A 20,139-nucleotide genomic window follows, 5' to 3' on the forward strand; every position below is an offset into this window, starting at 1 on the left:
TTCAAACCATATCCAGTTGCTTGAGTACTATTTTTGGCGAATACTAAGAATATTTGGGAGCAACATCTTCTCTAGTTATAACTTCAAATCAGGAATGTAAATTTATGCTTTGATAGTCACCATTCTTTGGTAGAGATAGAGCTTTCTTTCCTTTCTTTTGTTCTTTTATACTAAATTCCTTCAAATGTTACCAGTTTTCCTTTGCCATTTTCCTCTTCAGTCTTCTTTCTGTACAATCTTTTGCAATGGTCTGAAAATAGAATCTATCTGGAAAACACCTGTCCAAGTATATGATAAGAACTTTACAAGACATGATCAACATGATGTGAAGTTTATTACTTTTAACTTATTTTGTGCTATTTATTCATACACATATGGGCTGGGTCAGTGCCAATGTATACTAGGAATGGATGAGTTAATAATAGTTGATACTCATGGATTTGTTGTTTTTTCACATGTTACATTGATCTTGACATACGACTATCAATAGATAATATCTTGCTTAAAAATCATCCTCATAAATCCTTCCACATACCCCTCCAATGTTATCAAACACAAGTATTCTTAAGTATGGATTCTAATAATCTAATTTGGGATTAGAAATTTTGTTACATCATGTGCTAGCTATATAAAGCTCCAAAAGTTAGCATGGAAGTACTGTTGGGTAAAACATGTGTTTCTAACTATGCGAACAAGGCTATGTTTATATCTGACAATGGGTGCATCAGTGACAAGAGCAGGCTAACTACACTGCACACGTAACCATTAATCTACTTTGAAGACAAAATTCTAAATTTGCTTTTACAAAAAATTCATTTGTAAGACTATAAACCAGAAAGTTAATGCAGTTTACATCAAATTGTAGTACATGGTATTAGAGTGTCATACAATCATGTACTCATGTTCGGTTTTAACCAGACTTGAACCGAAACTTATAGCAAGTCCAATTCCGGTTCGGCTTACCGGTACACACCACTACTCATGTACTTGTGCAGACTTTTAGCAGCTTAGTGGTCTCCAAACTGCACCCAGACCCTGTCCTCTTCCTAGCCTACCAACATATCTGCTACCACATGCACCTGTGCACCCATACCCAGTAAAAACAAAGCCCTGTACCTACCGAACAATAATAATTAGCTACCCTCCTCTGGTGTACCCCCCTTTTTGGACCCTTTCCTGAACCAGCTTTTTCCCGAACTCTTCTTGTCCTTCTTGCTGTGTCTCTTCTCCCCCTGTACGATGACTACCGGCTGATCGTTGTCTCTCCCCAGGAATCCGTCCTCCCCACCCGCACCAGCGCAAGCTGTGTGTGAGTGACGCAGGGGCGGCAAAGGGGCAGTGCAGGAAGCAGTGTTGGAAAAGAACAAAATAACAACAAAAATCAGGTTTTGTATGCGTACATACATACATGTGTTATGATATAAGCAGCCTAATAGCGTATGCATTGTGGAGATTGTAGCTGGTAATACATATTGTGAAAAATGAATGTAGTGCAAAGGCAGATTGTGGGAATATTTTCGGTGCGCTTGACTGTAAGTCACTGAGGTGTCTTGCAGGGAAATGTGGACAGTTAAGAGAAGTGAATGCCATCCTATGTAAAAGCAGGAATTGTACAGTAATGCTTACAATCTGTTGTGGTGGAGGACAGAATGTTTTCTGAAATTAAACTCAGATTGAAGCCAAGTGTGAAAAGGACCCCAAATTGTTGATGCTGTCCCAGAGAATAAATGTCTAGAATACCAGTACACCTCAATTGCAGAATAGCTTCAATAGCACACTACTTACTGTATAGTACTAAGTGGAACAACGATTAAGACAATGAATGAATGTCTTGTAATGACATGCATACTTCTCTATCTTACTATTCAATTTTTACCATCACTAACAATTGTAGCACATTGTTATCCTTCCTTGTGTAGTGCAGTATTATAGTTCTGTGGGTTTAAGTACCAAATTGTACGTTCACGAAATATTTCTACTACATTGTACAAACACTTTCCTACCATGCTGTGGTAAATATCATTGTTAATGTTCTCAAAGGCATCACCTTAGAATGCTTTCTAACTACTAGGGATATACCACTACTGTATATCTACAAGGCACTTGGGAACAATTTCCTTCCATATGCAGCATTAGCTAATGAATGAGAGCCGAATGCACATACAATCAAAGCGGCCAAGTGAGAAATCGAACAACCTGGATGCCATTCTTGATTGGTTCACCTTCGATCCTGTAGTTACTGACCATTATCATCATCCTCATCCTCGCTGACCAACCAACTACATGTAATTGGTACTTCACAACAGTTAGTACTGAAACGCATGTTGAACAAACCAAGATGGCGCCCAGGCTGCGGTGAGAATGAAGACAGCCTACAAACATGGTTACATCTAGAGCGAGAACAGCCCTGGCTTCTTCTGGGACCCCCTGCTGCCTCCGCGGGCCTGCAGACTAGCTGTGGAGGCCGACACCTGCCTGGTCGCTACTGAAGCACCTACATCCATTGGGCGATGGTCTGATAGTCAGTACATGCAAACAGATGTGGACACTGACTGGCCAGTGCAGTTTCCTAAGACAACTTAGGCACTGATATGCAAGTTTGGTACTTTTGATAAACATTGATGTACATAGGATCATACTTGAAGCATAAGCTTTCTTAGAACTTTCTAAGAACACATATTATCTTTCTCACAATATGTGTTACGTCGATGAAGGTTGGACATAAGATACGCTAAAAAGCAAGCAACTGGATATGATTTTGGAAATGGTCCATTGTTTTTCTTCAGTGACAATGTAGAAATCTTGTTCAAGAGGTTTTCTATGTACTTTGTTTCTCTGTTCCTAGCTAATGACAGATTACGATGATGTTTCACACCTGTACAAGAGGGTTTGGTTAAACCGTATAAAATGTCAATTATCCAATTTTACTTCTTTTTGTCAAACACCAAAATCTTGCAAACTGCAATGACCAGCATGACTTGGAATGGAGATACAAAAGAGCAAGTCAATAATACATAATGCACTAGAACTGTATCTAGTGCTAGATGTTGGCAAAATGTATATCAACTCTATCTTCTTACAACTATAACCTACAGTAAGGCCTAGGAAAAAAAATGTTGTGTTTCCTGTTTCCCTACCTACCCTAGAAAAACCTGCCGACCCTAGACTTTTTTTGGGGGTGGGCAGAGGAGTCACAGTTTCCAGTTAGAATTTTTATTGAGCCTGCTTCCTATTGAAGCAAAAACACTGCTTGTCCTATCTAATGAAAGATAAATGTATCTATTGTGCACAAAATCAAAGTTTGACATTAAAAGAGAAGTGTCCTCATGCACTTCAGTTTACTTTGTTCGACTGTATTGTAATATGTATCACTAGAGTTTTGGCAAGCCAAAAAAAAATTACAAGAAAAAAAAGAAGATAATCCCTACCTACCGACCCTAATTTTTTCAGGACTGAAACAGGAAACACAACATTTTTTTTCCTAGGCCTAATCTGAATTCCCACTTTACTGATACCGGTACATGTTCTGTTGCAAAATTAATGTGCTATCCAGTGTGCCAGCACTAAACAGACACAATTTAACAAGTCATAAATTATCTACTGTAAGCACAAGACGGACATTAGTGGCTTTGAATGCTGCTGCTACGCTCTCTGTGAACTGTGAAGTTTAACAGTGAGTAAACATGAAGGGTTAAACAATAATTCTGGTGGGCCTAAACACTGACATGTTGACATGCTCTTTCTAATATCTAGCAAGATATTTTAGGATGCAGATAACAGCCCATTCAGCAAATGTGAAGAGTGAGCCAGAGAAGTATAAATAGCTGGAAGGAAAGAGAGCACTTTTAGGATTGAAGGCAAAAGTGAAGAATGTTAGGTACAGTGTGAGTATGGATATAATGTGCATAATAGTGACAGTATAAGGCTGTATTACAAAATGTAGGTGATCAAAAAGTCACTGTAAACTGTTGTGATTCTTTTAAGACAGATTAGAAATGCTGAAAAGCATTAACACATTGTGATGGTATGACTGCAGAATCATAGTGATAGAAAGCATATCTAATTACCAATGTTAGAAGAGGTTATTAAATAATTATAACAGTCATGCACAAGACAGACAATAACTAATGGCATTATGTTTTGTTATGAAGCAGAATTCACTAAAATTAAATACCCAAATATGCCACGCAATGTACAACACAATCCTATGGTTAAATCATAAAGCCACAAACCTTAAAATAACAGTAATTCTTGCTTAACAGATCCTTTGATAAGCTGTATTAGTTGAAGATTTTCTAAAAAAGCCAACAATTAGTCCATAGAATTTGCAGATGATTTGGCAATAGCTGATCAATATGAGAATGGGAAATGAAGTTCAGTGAAATGACAGAAACCAAACCAAACCAATCACACACACTCAGGGTCCCAGCAAACTATTGGAGCTAGCATTGAGCACCAAGTGTAAAGGCAGAGTTGGCTGAAGAATTTACAAAGTCAGTGAGCTTTTAGAAGTCTACCTCATGCAATAGGGTTACATGTAGTCTTGGATATACACCATGCATTGAGTGTAGTAAAAAAAGGTGAGTTTAAACTTTAAAAAGAGATATGAGCAATTTTAGGTGCCTTTAATCAACAAATTGACATTATTAGAATGAAGTGGTACATTACCAGACTGTTAATTAGGTGTGCAAGAGGTATTATGCATTCCAATCAAATAGTAGCTATATTTGCTGTACATTTTTACATCACAGCATTGGTGCTTTTCTTGTTAGCAAGTTATTGAGGAAAAGTGCATGTATTACGTTGACTCTCATGCACATAGAGGTGTCTTCCACTTGTTATAGGAAGTATAGAGTCATGCTCGCATGCAAACAGACCAATGCTAGCTCCAGTAGTGTGCTAGGACCAGTGTAGCATGCCATGGCGGCACCAAACCTTACCGGTCGGCGGCAGGTTTACTTTCTTGACGCTGACCCAGTGCTGACCCCCTTGTTGCTCGGAGGTCAGATGTTCGGGCGGTCTGTCGCGGCATGTCGGATCTATCAAACTGGCTATGTTGATATTTTCGAAATTTGGTGTAGAGTCATTGCTGGTGGTACCTCGTGGGGAGGAGGAGGAACTGCTGTTGCCGCGGGAACGGGCGTCGGCCACGTCTTGGAGCGGTTGTGAGTCCGGAGCGACATCTCGCACAGCCTGGGGAAAGGAAAGATGATCAAGAGTAATTCATACATACACTTACACTAAATCCTCAGTTACTTTGTCACCAATATTTCTCACCCAAAGACCTCTACACACTGTTTTCAAAAGGTTAAACATTTCTTTACCAGACAAATCTCCATAGTGTTAGCTAAGTGGATTGAAGTAGCTGTCAATATGCCATCAAATCTTGACTTGCACAATCTAACCCTTGCAACACTGGCACAGTAGACCAGATAGCCAGTAAATGGGTGAGACCTGGTAAGATATCCTTAACTACCACAAGCAACATGATGGAGGGAGGGGGGTAAATGTTAGTCCCTACCAGTTTGGTCAACTGCAAACAATCATGTTTGGCTAGGCAGTTGTTTTGGTCATGAGGACAAAAGCCACACCACCAACTACCTTTGTACAACACCACAATTTTAAAAATAATTTTTTATTGTTACCACCTCAGTCTTACTAGTCCCTGATCCTGAACCAAATTTGGAGCTCCATGAGGACAATACTCTGGAAACAGCCTGGAAAGTATTTTCAACTGTAGTGTCAAAGATTCCCATGATCAATTTTCTCCTTTTTAAGTCTTAAACTTTAGTTAAAGACTATCGCATAGTCTGCCACCATAAATTTGAAGTACATTGTATATTGATGAAGGTTACACATCCAGATAATAAGATATGCAATATTACAGTTACTTAAGAAATTGGATAGATTCTAACAACGTAAAATATTAGCTATTCAGAGCTGGACAGATACAGTACAGTCGGCCCTCTTCTTGTTCTAGTTGGACAATTATTTTGGCTTTGAGAAGAGCTGCTGGTAAGTTCTTTTGGAATTATTCGTTATAGAGGGTGCTGATCTTATCAGGACATTTTGGGTCATTAAGTTTACATTTATAAGCATTTGGGCTGAAGCATTTACTTTAAAATCTGTAACTTGATTGATTGATGTCAAATACAATTGACTAGAGGCTCATCTTTAAGACAGTGCTGATAAGTGTACACAAACACCAGTAACTTTCACTCATGCATTTTGAAAATATACAAGACACTGAGTCAGAGTGAAAGTGACAGAAACATTGATGAAGGTTAGAAAGTCTGAAAAGAAGCATGAAAGATAGAATAACTGGACAAAAACTTTTAAAAAGTACAGGTATTTTCCACCATAGACACCATTAAGGCCACACCAATTTAATTTCTTGGTTCACGGATTTTTTCATAAAAAATATGGAGCGAGAGGGCGAAATAAAAATAAAAATTGTAAAATGGTTGGGGTAAAGGTAACGGCTAATCCAAAACATAAAGAAAAAAAGTTTTCAACTTGAAAAAAGTACAAAAACACTATTATTGTACAGTAACAGCACCTGTACCCATTCTTTAAGGAGCTTATAATATAAAGGCCGATTTGCTACACCAGAAAGTTGCTGAATGGTTTCATTAATGGTGAAAATTTGCTGAGTGGTAATTTTTATTTTTATTTTTATTTCCAAAAAATAGGAGCGAGCGAATCCGTGAACCAAGAAATTAAATTGGTGTGGCCTAAGGGTGATTTTTATAGTTAGAAAGTGCATGATTACAGGCATGATATTTAGGGTGGTTTTAAGAGTTGGAAAATGCATGTTTACAGACAATATACATTAGGGTGATTTTCAGAGTTGGAAAGTGCCTGACAATGTCATGATTGTTTACATGGACTGTCCTTGGTCTGTGACGAAGGTCATGACTTTGCCTTCCAAGGTCAACGTAGAGGCCTCCTACTGGCTGTTAGTAACAAAACAAACAAAACAAATACACACAATAAATGCATGTTAAGCTTAGTGTCACAGTTACGGCAAACATTTATCATAAGCAAATGCTGAGTAACATTTCAGCTTCCTTTCTGTTTATTTTGTTGTTACCATATTTTGGTAGCTTTTACAGGGCTCAAAATACCACCTGCATATGCAGGTTAGTGCAGGTAAAATTGGAGCTGTGCAGGTATTTCTGGTTTCTACCTGCATCTAACCTGCACTGGTCCATATACTTGGTTTTATACATAAATATCTTATGGTGTAGGTGCATGTGGATTGTTGTTATTAGATGCATTGACTGTTAAGTATAAAACAATGGTTACTGAACAATATCAGTATGATCCTTACTTCCTAAATTCAGAGTGGTGCAGGTAAAATTTGTCTGGTGTAGGTAATTTTCAATGCCACCAGTGCAGGTATGCAGAAAAAAGTATTTCGAGCCCAAGGGATCCTATACTATCTCCTTCAAAAAAATTGACTGAAGTTCACCAAGTCTTCTAGACAGGACATTTCTCTACCACCACATGCCCGTCATACCTTCACCTCTGTGTTTATGGTTCCGTTCCTTCCCAAGCTGGATCCTCGTGAGTCTGCGCGTCTGTCGTGGGACCCGGTTCCAGAACCGCCCGTCGCGCCACCGGCTGCACCAATCACTGAGCCACCAGCTGCCGAGTCACCTGCTCTATGCAGACTACCACTACTGCCCCTTACAACATTACTAGCAGGCGCAGATGGTTGTCTCTTGTAATCCTGTTGTAGCTTATTTTGAAGCTGTGGAGATGAAACAAGATGCTGAAGCAAGATATAATGATTTTCTATTCTATAACAAAATGTTGATGGTGCAGCCATGATGTTATAATTTTTAGGAAAGGGGAAACAAAGATGATTTGGGTCAAAGAAACCGAGAGGGAGATAAAAGTGAAGATAGGATGGAAAAAATGTTTTATTTGCTATACGATCAAGTTTCTAACACATAGTAATGTCAGTCACATTTATACTGATGCAGTATCATCATTCTATCGAATTGGTAATGTTCTGATACAATAAAATTCTTCTCCATCCCTACTTCATTTATTTAGCTGCAAAATTGGCATAAGATACTGATGTATATCAATTCTAAAACAAAAAGTGCATATGCCGATGGGACTTACGTGGGAATGGTCTGATTTGGAGTGCTTAATCTTGGCCCTTTCTCGTATCCCCTTCACAAACAGTTGTCTTTCTCGATCCTGGAGATATCTGGCTATTTCCTGAAAAAAAAAGAGGTATAAGAGGGATGTGAATGTGAGTTCTTCAGAATACAGTCGTGAGTGCAAGGATGGAAGGGAACAGCATTGAGACATGTGAGGGGTTTAACCCCAGATTGTGTGGATTCTGAAGGCCAGCAATGCCATTAGGGCTGGGTATCGGTACAGCGTACCGGTACAAAACCATTTTTTCTTATTGGACCGGTCCAGAAAAACCAGACCTGAAAAAATTGGGTGGACCGATTGGAAATTTAACAGATTATTTTATAAGGCATTCAAACGTTTTGGCGCTTGCAGGTGGAAAAAATAACAAGAGTGAAGTAGAGTAGAGTTTATAATAATTTCTACCAAGTTTTACAGCCAATCGTACAGGTGCAGCTAGCGTTGTAGGATTTTAAAATGCCAGTGTAAGTCTAATACACCACCAAACAGATTTCTTTCTAGTGAAATGGACCATTGGTATGAGTCATACTGAAACAGGTCCAGGTTCAGGTCCGGACCTGGACCTGATCCTTTGGACCTGAACCGGACCTGGACCTGAATTTTCTGTACCGATACCCACAGCCCTAAATGCCATATTGTCCAATGTGCATGCCATCTGCATCTATTGCATCAATGTACATGCCATCTGCATCTATCGAAAAGAGTAGGGGTCCTACCCGGTGTGAGTGGTTCAAAACCTACAGTACTTTGGCCACACACAGGGCCATTGCTGTTGTATTGATGTCACCTGAGTTAACACTGAATGTCAACTGCTCCAGATCCTTGGGGTTTAGCTCTACTTATTGTAAGCTCCTCACAATTCAGCCCTGGCTGCAAAGAGAGAGTAGTCGGCCCACCCAACATTAACAACACCATACAATGTAAGCCTTACCTCGTCTTGCGCTGTGGCGGCGGCAGCTCGGTCCTTCCTGGACACGTTCACGTTCTGTTTCTCCTGTTCCTGCAGGAATCTGGCAAAGGCCTGAGGGAAGAATGATAACTCATGTTGGTAACACTATCAATCTTATAACATCTCACACTAACAGTGATTATCTTTACACCAGCGGCAGCATCTTGGTGGTACTTCTCTGCCTCCATGGCTTTCTCTCTCCTCTTGGCGCTGATTCTCTCCAATCGTCTTCTTTCCCTGTCCTGCAGTTTCTTAGCCAACTCCTACAAGGAACACAGCGTGTCTGAGAAGTTCCACAACAGTACCCAGCTCACCTCGTCAGCCTCATACGGGCGCGGCACCACCACATCATCAGCCTGCGCCTGCCCCTCGCCCTCCTCTCGCTCCTCGGGCGGGACCCAGCTGTCGTCGTTCAGCCCCGGGTCCGCGTTGTTCTCCACAAAGTCGTCCAGGTACCCCTCTGGCGGCAGCTCAACAGCGCGACGCGGCGAGCCCACTTTCATCAGCTGTAGGTCGGCTTCAAGGTTTTCAGCTGACGCACCTAGGGGAAAGAAAGGAATCTATTGACACCAGCAAATGTACTATGACATTTATAAGGTCTTCTATAACTATACATACAAATAAACAAGTAAGTGGATAGAAATGAATTAATCAACGTACAAGTTGGTACCTTATGTCTTATGACCTGGTTGTCTAAACTTCATTGACACAATCACTTTCCGTTTTACTGACCTGCGTCCCTGGCAGCGGCAGCATCTTGGTGGTACTTCTCTGCCTCCATGGCTTTTTCTCTCCTCTTGGCGCTGATTCTCTCTAACCGTCTTCTTTCCCTGTCCTGCAGTTTCTTAGCCAACTCCTGCAAGGAACACAGCGTGTCTGAGAAGTTCTGGAACGTCTACTGATAAGAATAATGTCCTTTATTTCAGCAAGGCAACAGCCCATCATCCATAAAGACCTGACACAGCATCTTCATTGGCTGAAGCACACCACATGATCAGATAAAGCATGTTGATTGGCTGAAGCACATCACATGACCAAATACAGCATGTTGATTGGCTGAAGCACATCACATGACCAGCTTCTCAGGATGTTGAGCCAGCAGCAAGGATTATATTTATAGCTTAGAATTTTATACTGCAATGATATTTTGAGATGAATGTATCATCTTTTTAAGTACATTTGACACATGCATAATGTTGTTACAACAAAAAAGTTAGAAGTACCAAAATAATGCTCACTTTTAAGTCTTAATCAACAGCACACCTTTTTTTATATATTCTTCCTAGCATCATTTAGACTTAAGATATGTCAAAAATGAGTTGTTATCTATTGAGAGTGAGTCAGGCATTACATGGTGTTACAAGTTTAGGATGACACATGGGTCAGGTAGCTGAAAGAGGAGGAGAGAGAGAGGAACAGTGAGTTGATAGACAGCCCTGATTCTGGCACGACTTCTAACCTCATCTTCTATCTCCTGCCTCCTCTGTGCATCGAGCTCAGACGCCAGCCATAACTAGTGCAGGGGGGAAGAATGGGTCACCGTCACAACAAAACAAAACACAACACAGCAAAACAAAACAAAAATAAAACAGTGACAGATACATTGTACAATATTGAATCTAAACTTGCTGATTGTGTATTAACACAACACAGCAAAACAACACAAACAATAAAATGGTGAAAGTTACAATTGAATCTAAACTTGCCGTTTGTGTGGATGTATGCTTTACAGAAAACTGTAGGGAACTATTACAACTACCACATTGTCTCTTTTCTACTTGAAACTTTAAGTGTTGTATGCAGTTGTCTTGAAGTATACTCCACTGAAAGCAGAAGTGTCATAGTACATTCATCAAATCTATGGTATTGGTGCTGCTTACATACCGATAGTTCATTGAGCATCTATGGGAGAGTTGTAAGGGGAATGTCTGATTGATTATGTCTGTAAAGCACATACAACATCTGTAACAGTCCCTTACCTCATCTGCCTCCTTTTGGAAGACCTTCCTTTCCTGTTCTCTCTCCAGTGCTTCCTGCATGCTACTTGCAACAGCTCGGTCTAGTTCCTCTCTATTCAACATATACATACAGAAGAAAACTGTATCAGACAAACTGAAAGGTCTAGTTCTTCTCTACCAAACACACATGCATTGGAGCAAAAATTAATACAAGTCAACAAGTAGTCAACTGAACATGATGTAATTATCAAACTAGAGTTCGGGGACCTCATACCTCCATGAAATATTTATTGCTTTTTTGTGGATGGTATGTATGTTTATAGTCGGTTGTATTTGAGAGTAATGGTTATATAATATAAATGTTATGGGAAAGTAGTGGTGTATTTATTTAATGACACAGAGGATGTCCATCTGATTAGTAATTATCAAAATGTGACACTTAATTGTGTAATGTGCGTTTAAGAGGTCGACGGCATATGGTAGCGTGGTGTTCCTTAAGCTTGATGTTTGGCATTTAAAATGTCTAAGGTTGTCAGCATTATTGAGGTTCGACTATGTGCCTCAGAGCTGTGTGGTGGGAGGAAGTTGGGAAACTCAGAAAGAAGAAGGGATGTGGCCAACTTTAGTCAGATGGTGATTTGATTTTCCACCAATATGTCATAACATCAGCTGTTCACACGGTACAAAAACGAGATGCACACTTTCCTCTGACAGCCCTACACCAACTGTAAGATGAATACTTGGCGCCAACCCCGTCTGCTAAAAAACAAGTACCATTGGCTACGAAAGAGACAACTAACAACTGTCCCTTATCGTAACAAAATCAGAACATCTGTATTGCCCATAAAACTTCTGACACCCAACCCATCTAAGATGAGAGGACCTAATGGCATTTTAATCACCATGTCACTCAAATCAGCAGTACAGTATGTGAGACATCCATACCTGTTAAGCATTATCGTTAAATGTACCTCAACTTCTTACAATTATACTTACGCTTCACATCTCCATGATATCCTAAGCAGACATAAATAAAACTAATTATCATATTAAAAAAACTCGGGGTTCCCCAAACAGCCGTCACCTCACCATCTGCTTGGAGCTAAGCCCATTAACAAACACATAAAGCACGATGCCTGTACCAATATATCTCAAATATAGGGGTGATTTCTGATATTATTACATCGATTATAACGACAGATACGGCTCCCAAAATCTCATCGATTCGAGCTTTCATCACACCCCACCAACACAACAAATATGAAACCAATCCATGCAGCCGTTCTTGAGTAATCATCTACACAGACAGAGACACATAACAGAAAATATAACCTCCATTCCATGACATTTCATGGAGGTAATAAGAGACATGGGCTTCAATGTATCACACTTTGCAATATACAAAGACGGAAGAAAACATCACCAGTTGCCAACTTAACATGTGCTAGGGTCATTGGCAAATCAATCTCACACTCTTAATTGACAAAAGACAGCAAGTAATAAATTTGGCATTTTATACTCAATATCATGGGTAAGAGCTTTACAGTACTGCCTTTACAATTACCTGGTAGAACTGGTGGAAGTAATTAAAAATGTGTTTCAGGATATTGGGGATTTCACTTGCTTTCCTATCCATAGAACCATCCATATGTTACCATGTACATGTACATGTGTACAATGTATGTCAGTTTTCCAATCATATCTCTGGTTTATGATTTAAAGGAAAGCATCAGAAAATCTTCAATTCATTATTTTCCAGTAGTTTACTCATTAAAAAGTTGATTTACGTCAATTTTTACATTAATCCGCCCAATATGACCCTGTAGACACGTTTGAACTTCGCGCTCTCCTCCCCTCTCCCGCCGCGCTGGCCGATGACGTAATGGCCTCGTTCTGATTGCCTGCGCGCTGACGTCACAAATCAGAATTGAAATTTCTGGCCATGCCAGCCATTTTGCTCGGTGAACCTCGGTCCCTTCGGCGGGAAATCACACCGCCATTCTGGAAGCCAGTCCGTTGTTGTTGACAATTAACTTCGTGGACCTGTAAGTCGCGTTGTGAGCTGTCTACGAAGCCATAGTCCCCGGGAGACTGAACATGAATTAGCTTGTCTGCAGCGGGTGAACCGCGCGGCGACGGGACGAAATCAAAACAATGGTTTTTGGGGAGGTTCACGCACCGTGCCATTCTGGACTATTACAAGAGCGAGTTCGGGTCAGTTCTTACCTTCTCCTTTCCGAACAGCACAGTGATAATTACACGTAAGCTTCCACGAATTTTGGTTGAATTCACAGTTGTAGACCTCGTTTGTTCTACTGACAACATACCCTTGATCGCTACATATCGAACAACCCCCTTTTCGCGCCGAAACAGATAGCACCGCAACTTGTACAGATCGTGCGAGTTACGCCTCGCCTCTCACTTTATTTTCTGTTTCTCGGGTAAATTATCTGGACTGGTCGGTTTTTCAATCATGTAGCTTTGGCGGAGATTGCTGGGGGTTCATTCAAAACAAATCACGGACTCTTCCGACATTTCGCGCCATTCACAATGCCGGCCTGTGTTGTATGTAAAAACAACAATGCTGTATGTATGTTTCGGCGCGGAAGGGGGATCGTTCGATATGTATACGTAGCGATCAAGGGTATGTTGTCAGAGAATGATTTTTTTTAATGTCCCTGCCAGTTGGACAATTGTGAATTCAACCAAAATTCGTGGAAGCTTACGTGTAATTATCGCTGTGCTGTCCGGAAAGGAGAAGGTAAGAACTGACCCGAACTCGCTCTTGTAATAGTCCAGAATGGCACGGTGCGTGAACCTCCCCCACCACCATTGTTTTGATTTCGTTCCGTCGCCGCGCGGTTCACACGCAGGCAAGCTTATTCATGTTCAGTCTCCCGGGGACTATGGCTTCGTAGACAGCTCACAATGCGACTTACAGGTCCACGAAAGTAATTTTCAATGACAACAAACTGAACTCCAGAATGGCGGGGTGATTATTTACCGCTGAGAGGACCGAGGTTCACCGAGCATAATGGCTGGCTAGAAGTTTCGGATCCGTGACGTCATACAATCTCAGACGATCAGAACGAGGCCATTACGTCATCGGCCAGCGCGGCGGGGAGAGGAGGAGAGCGCGAAGTTCAAACGTGTCTACAGGGTCATATTAGGCGGATCAATGTAAAAATTGACGTACATCAACTTTTTAATGAGTAAACTACTGGAAAATAAAGAATTGAAAATTTTCTGATGCTGTCCTTTAAGTATACACATTTGTACAGTAACTAACAGAGATGTAACAATTCTATAAACTATTACCTAGTATTCACTATTACATTTTCCAGACCTTTAGTCTAACTAAATTAAGCTTCTAGAAGCCCTTCTACTGGTCAGGCCCCGAACAGCAAGAGGTTTAGTAACACTAACACAGGCTACCAGATGTTCAGGTTGAACAGCTTGCTCAACCATTTCACACCCAACTGTAGAATTTCCGAAATGTGCTGCGTGTATCAGAGACACTGGTAGTAGTAATGCTCCTGAATTTTATGCCTGTTACTAGTGTTAGGTGGTCTGCCCCCCATGGTAAGGGGGGCATGGTCAGGGCATGGAGTTCAGTGCCCTTGTTCCACTCTTATTTAAGTCTTAAGAAAAATAGTCTCTCATCAGTATCCCTGATAAGTGTCTTCAACTTGAATTGAAGTGGGAGAATATTCGTTACCGATCAAAGAATTCTACAAATGTCATAATGACCTTTTTCGATGGCTAAGCTATATTGTGTGCATATGATTGCTGGGTAACCCCCAAATGATTTCGAACTTGTGAATCAATGCAAACTATTTACTAGTAATAGATACGACAAATGGCAGTTTTCTAGGACCAAAGCATGTTTCCTTCTTGGCATTTATAGTCAAGAGAAAACAATGACGTCTTACAATCTCCGCTGTTCTTCGATCCTCTTCATGAGGGCCTCCTGAACCACACGATCCTCTTCGTGCTGGACGTCCTTCGCGACAACGAGATCCTTCCGTACGGTACGGCGCCGGCTGATGTTTCCCAAGTAATGCTGCTCGACTGCGGTTCACAAGCAACAAATGATTACTTCAGGATTACATTTTTAACTTTGAAGATTCCAAAGCATGCTGATTAAGCCTTCTGGCCAGTTTATTAATAAGGAGAAGGTTGATATACACGTATATATAGAATACAACACGGTGTATTCCGTATCAACCAAGGTACAAGCCGTATACAGCCCATTTGAAATAGTTTGATTTACTCGAAGGAAGCCCGTGTGATAAAACTTGTATCAAACGTTTTTGCAGCCCAGGTATGACATAAATGTGTGTATAATCTAATAAATGCAATTTTACCTGATAATACAGGCATCATTGCCATAGACTCGGTGTTTCAGTACAGTTACACCATTATTAAGGATACCATCTATTTTTCAGGCCGTAAGGACGGAACCCCCCATGACATTTTGCAAGTGTAAATGATGAACACTCTAGAACTTGATTTTCCTGAAACTGAAAGGCTTCTAACATCAAATATCTAGCATGTAAATGCTGAAGATCCATACACCTGTCTCGGCTGAACATGTCATTACTGGTACTCACTTTCCTCCTCCTGAAGCTGCATGGCGAAGGCACCATCCTCCCGTACCGCCCATTCTTTACGGACTGTAGAAAGAAAAGAACAAATCAAAATCAACAGGAAAACCTCAGAAAGATATTTCTATGTTTTGTGAACTTCTTGTTTAATGTATCATTGTGCATTTCTCCCTGATTCTGCTGAATGTATTCTATGTGACTGGCTCCCATAAGGCAGGAAACATAAATATAGCACAAAATGGAAGATGAGGAAATAAGATAACCTATTATACTGGGAACTGGGACCTAACTTCCTGCTAGTGCCATCAGATGCCTACTAGCACATGTACTGTAGCATGTGGAAACCAGCCAATCTACTACATGCAAACAAACAAATTAAACATATGGGAAACAAGACCTTGGTATACCGAGGAAATCAGTACAACATTCCTTTACTGGTGTACAGTACATGAAGCTTCTGATTTAGTTGCTAACTGTGGCTGAGATTATGTTTTCATCATTCATGGTAAACAAGTGTAGTTTTAGCCAATATCATTGGCATTCAGATCATCAACCTGTGACTTAACTAACAGAAGTTCATTATATCTTGTAGTTATACTTAACTGATAGGTAAGATTTAGGACTGTGTTGCTTGTAGTTTTGTATGAACCCCAAGGGATCACAAGATAGTGGTAATATTGGCCAGGTGGTCTTTATGTGTTATGTATATGTAGGTGTTTGCACAGGTATGATTGTAATTAAAAATACATATGCTATCAATAACATTAATATTCATATCATCACTCAAATTCATTTGTCCCTGAAATTACCACATGTCACGAGAATGTAAGATAAATAATGGAAAGGTGGCAGTGTGTTTTATGATATGGTAGTTTTACAATTACACCTTTACATCTTTTTGGACAATGCAATATAACCTAACAAAAGTAGATCTACAAGGTTCACATGTTCAACATTTGAACACTAAATTTTATTTAGTAAAAATAGAAACAGGGACAGAGGTTGATACAAGAGTGCCAAAACCCTTTTGTAATGAGATAAGGTCAAAATAAATGCTAAGGGATTCACACATGTGTAATTAGATAAGCTCTGTCCTTGCCAAAATGTCAAATTACTGGGAGAACGGCCAAACTAAAGGTTGACTTCTACATTCACAAGGGGATAGCAAGGGCGCAGTGAATGGTTGGATTTACAGAGGACTTCATTTGGACAGGGCCCAACAATACCCATCCCAGTGGTATTTAGAGTCATGGCCTCATATGGGTGTGTCTGTATGATTACAACTTCAATCTCAACACCCATCTCCAGATTCATTTTGGGAAGAGATATGCTGTTAGTGTCACTGATGCACATAACCTTAAGATTAAGGTGGGCATAACATAACAAAACATAACATAAGATAAAGTACAAATTTGTCAGCAAAATGTGCAAACTTTAATCTGCCTTACTCCAAAATATGAGCCTGAGATTCTACAAATTAGATTTGAAATGAGTAATGTACAACAAAACTGTTATCATTTTTTGACATCCAAAATTTCAGAATACATGTATGATATATATATACTAGTGTACAATACAGCCAATTTTGGCTGCACAAATATTACCCATTTATTTCCAGTGCTTTAACATGCAAGTTATGAACTAGAAGGATGTCAGATCTATGTTGGCTTTTCTTATTCTCATTTTGGCATCTTTCTCAACAATAAGCAGGTATAATTCTTTTCCAAAGGAAGCCCCCTCCCATCTGTACGGGAAGTAAACAAAGTCTGATCCTACTGACAGGAAGAGATAAGGTTTAGACTATAAGGAGGAATGCAGGGCGTGCCTCAAAACATAGAACCTAATGTTTTCAAAGACCTCCCGCATTTCCAACAACTCTCCTTTTGCAATTTTTTCTATCAACATCTCTCTGTAAAATAAGATATTGATATTTTTTGTGTACACCCCCTTTCACAGGCTTTGATGCATAGCCTGAACTATTGATACTCCTGTCTATTGGCACATATAATTTTATTAATATTCTCCAGTTAGATGTTCCCTTGGCAAGACACTGTATCCATGGGCCAAAACAGTATCCACTTGCGATCTCATAATATAATAGAAAAATGTTCGCTGTGGTTTTAAGTTCGCAGTGAAGTGGTCGCCGCAAAAACTGTGAACATAAAACCACCGCGAGCATTTCTGCATTTACAGTAATTGCTGCAACCATTTCAACACAACATTGGTTTTTGGAGCCACGGCAAAATCCGTGGATTACCAATTTTCCTTTGGGGTCTCACATCAACCATTGTACATGTAAGATAAGTCATAATTTGTGTATGTTCAAAGTGAGGACAATGTCTCTCATATACAGTACTACTCACTAGTAACTAAGTAAATCTAAATAAGGTAGCAGAAGGGAGCATTGAAACTTTGGCAGGCAACTTTTTTGTTTTGCACAGAACAAGTCAGTGACATGGAACTTAATCCAATAACAATGTTTATATTGGATTTATAAACAATGTAACATTATTATCAAACTTTTGAAGGCACTTTTTGCCTCCCTCTTGGAGTCAGTGGCAGTGGAATGTTAATTGTGATGGATAAAAGCCAATAATCACACTGGTTCTGCAACAGTTCTGCAAGGGACAGAACATAATAGTTATAGCAGTCCTTTACCAAGGACTTATCCAGAGTCAGATGTCAGTGAGAGGAATTACTGTAAATGCATTTAAGTTTGCGTGGATTTAATTTTGCGGTAGCAGGAAATGGACTTTTTGCGGTGGTTTTAATTTCACGGTAGCACCATGCACTGCAGTCTCTTACTGTTATGGAAAAATGTTCGCAGTGGTTTTAAATTCGCGGTGAAGCGGCCGCCGCGAAAACCGCGAACATTAATCCACCGCGAACATTTCTGCATTTACAGTATACAGTTAGGCAGTGACGTGTCCAGATGTTGAATGTCTAAAGATTAGAGGACCAAATGGCCAGATAATGAAAAGGCTACCACTATAACCAGAGCCCAGAGGGCCTTTCCCACTGAGTTAATGGGTGTGTCCTGCAGTTTCTAGCATAGAGATTGCAGAGGTGGCCATGGTATCATAGTTCCACACTGTAGGACTCTAAAAGTATTGAGGTCATTCTCAACTGAAGTGAAAAATGATGCTTTTCAAGCATTTGTTTATTTTCACAGGTCACTTCATTTTGTGCTAGAATGTAGAATATTTTTTTATGTTTCTTTAAGTTTGCAGTTGAAACAATTCTATACTTCAGTAATAAATTGGAGACATGTATTCGCTGTCTAATGAATTCACGACGGAGCGGTTACGGCGAAAACAAAGATACAACTGCATACATTCTAATATTACAGTAGTTGACATTTGGATTGATCATTAAAGTCTTAGACAATCACATAGTTACAAAACTCTGAACCTGATTTTGCTAGTGGAGCCCAACTTCACACAGACAACCCACACGGATAAATACATTGATTTCATATTAAGTTATGACTACTATTGGGACACATAATGTGTAGTATAATAGCATCAATAGTATGGATCATTAAATAAGTAATAAATTAATATGACATAAAATCTTGCACTGCAAATCATTTAAGTACCGTTTTCCTAGATCTCCTCAGAAGTTATACATACAGAAGTTTATCTTATGTTTCAAAATACTTGTCAACAAGTATAAATAAACGCAACCTTTGCATATTTTGATGAACTTCGACATAATTCGGAATTTTGCAAAACCATTCAAATATCAACATAGATACATATACTATATAGAAAGAAAACCGAATCTTCAGCCATTTCATTGAATATAATCATGGCAAAACAACACATTTGAAAGTTAATGTTATCTGAAGTTATACGTTAAGAGACGTTGAGACTTGAAAAGAAATTTCTTGGTGATTTTTATACTTAAATATAGACACCGGAAATAACGTCTTGCTCCCTCCCACTTCGATTTGCCGTGGACTGGCTACGTTTGCTATATCTAAATTCGTAATTTGTCTCACTTCTTCAGTTTATAAGCTCATTAGCTAACAATGACGTAAAGTTTATGATATAAAGTTATTGTTTTCCCTTTTTACTAGGCCAAAATATTAAGAGACTTGGCCTTGGCGACTTGCTAGTCTAACCGACTTCCCACCCGCAAAACCGCGGCGTTTTTCAGGCCATATCAACACTTCTACCCACCTTCTTTGACTCTCCCCGGTGGTGGAAGAGTCCCCGGTTCAGGCTCCTCAGCTAGGACGTTAATAGACGTCGCCATTTCTGAGTTTTTGCGGATTTTTCCGTGCTGTTGACAGTTGCATGTGTTCTGTGTTTTCTTTCCAAGCCCAAGATGGCGGATGTGAAGGCTGACGCGCATGCCCAGTACTTCTAAAAGCGCCCCGCCGCGGTCAGATTTGGCATTACAGATTACTTATTCCAGTATGCGTTGTATATCTTCTGAACATTTC

At 39.9% G+C, this 20,139-nt stretch overlaps 1 protein-coding gene across 21 annotated transcripts; it reads right to left on the reverse strand.

The window, feature by feature from the left end:
- Positions 1–218: 218 nt before the first annotated feature.
- Positions 219–20,060, reverse strand: LOC118430476 (trichohyalin-like). 21 transcript variants are annotated; one of them, XM_035841374.1, is made up of 15 exons: positions 19,874–20,060; positions 15,696–15,758; positions 15,015–15,153; positions 11,104–11,194; positions 10,584–10,637; positions 9,857–9,980; positions 9,439–9,665; positions 9,107–9,196; positions 8,137–8,235; positions 7,523–7,756; positions 6,885–6,956; positions 5,649–5,717; positions 5,100–5,193; positions 2,389–2,494; positions 1,134–1,303 (listed from the first exon to the last, which is right to left on the reverse strand). In XM_035841374.1, the coding sequence occupies exons 1-14, from the start codon at positions 20,046–20,048 to the stop codon at positions 2,391–2,393; spliced, it is 1,635 nt and encodes a 544-aa protein (XP_035697267.1). In that variant the 5' UTR covers positions 20,049–20,060; the 3' UTR covers positions 1,134–1,303; positions 2,389–2,390. The 21 variants fall into 21 exon arrangements, 20 of the variants coding, with proteins under 20 accessions (XP_035697257.1, XP_035697266.1, XP_035697256.1 ...); XM_035841376.1 differs by having other exon boundaries at positions 2,381–2,494; XM_035841365.1 differs by having other exon boundaries at positions 4,941–5,193.
- Positions 20,061–20,139: the final 79 nt, after the last annotated feature.

Source organism: Branchiostoma floridae, chromosome 14, assembly GCF_000003815.2.
Source record: "Branchiostoma floridae strain S238N-H82 chromosome 14, Bfl_VNyyK, whole genome shotgun sequence".
NCBI classification, from domain to species: Eukaryota; Metazoa; Chordata; class Leptocardii; order Amphioxiformes; family Branchiostomatidae; genus Branchiostoma; species Branchiostoma floridae.

Excerpts from the sequence above, each read along its gene's own strand:
- LOC118430476 (XM_035841363.1), bottom strand. The coding sequence starts at position 20,048 with ATGCGCGTCAGCCTTCACATCCGCCATCTTGGGCTTGGAAAGAAAACA. Across the intron at positions 10,638-11,103 it reads TCCAAAAGGAGGCAGATGAG|TTATGGCTGGCGTCTGAGCT; the intron begins GTAAGGGACTGT and ends CCCCTGCACTAG. Across the intron at positions 9,666-9,856 it reads TGCCGCTGCCAGGGACGCAG|GTGCGTCAGCTGAAAACCTT; the intron begins GTCAGTAAAACG and ends TCTTTCCCCTAG.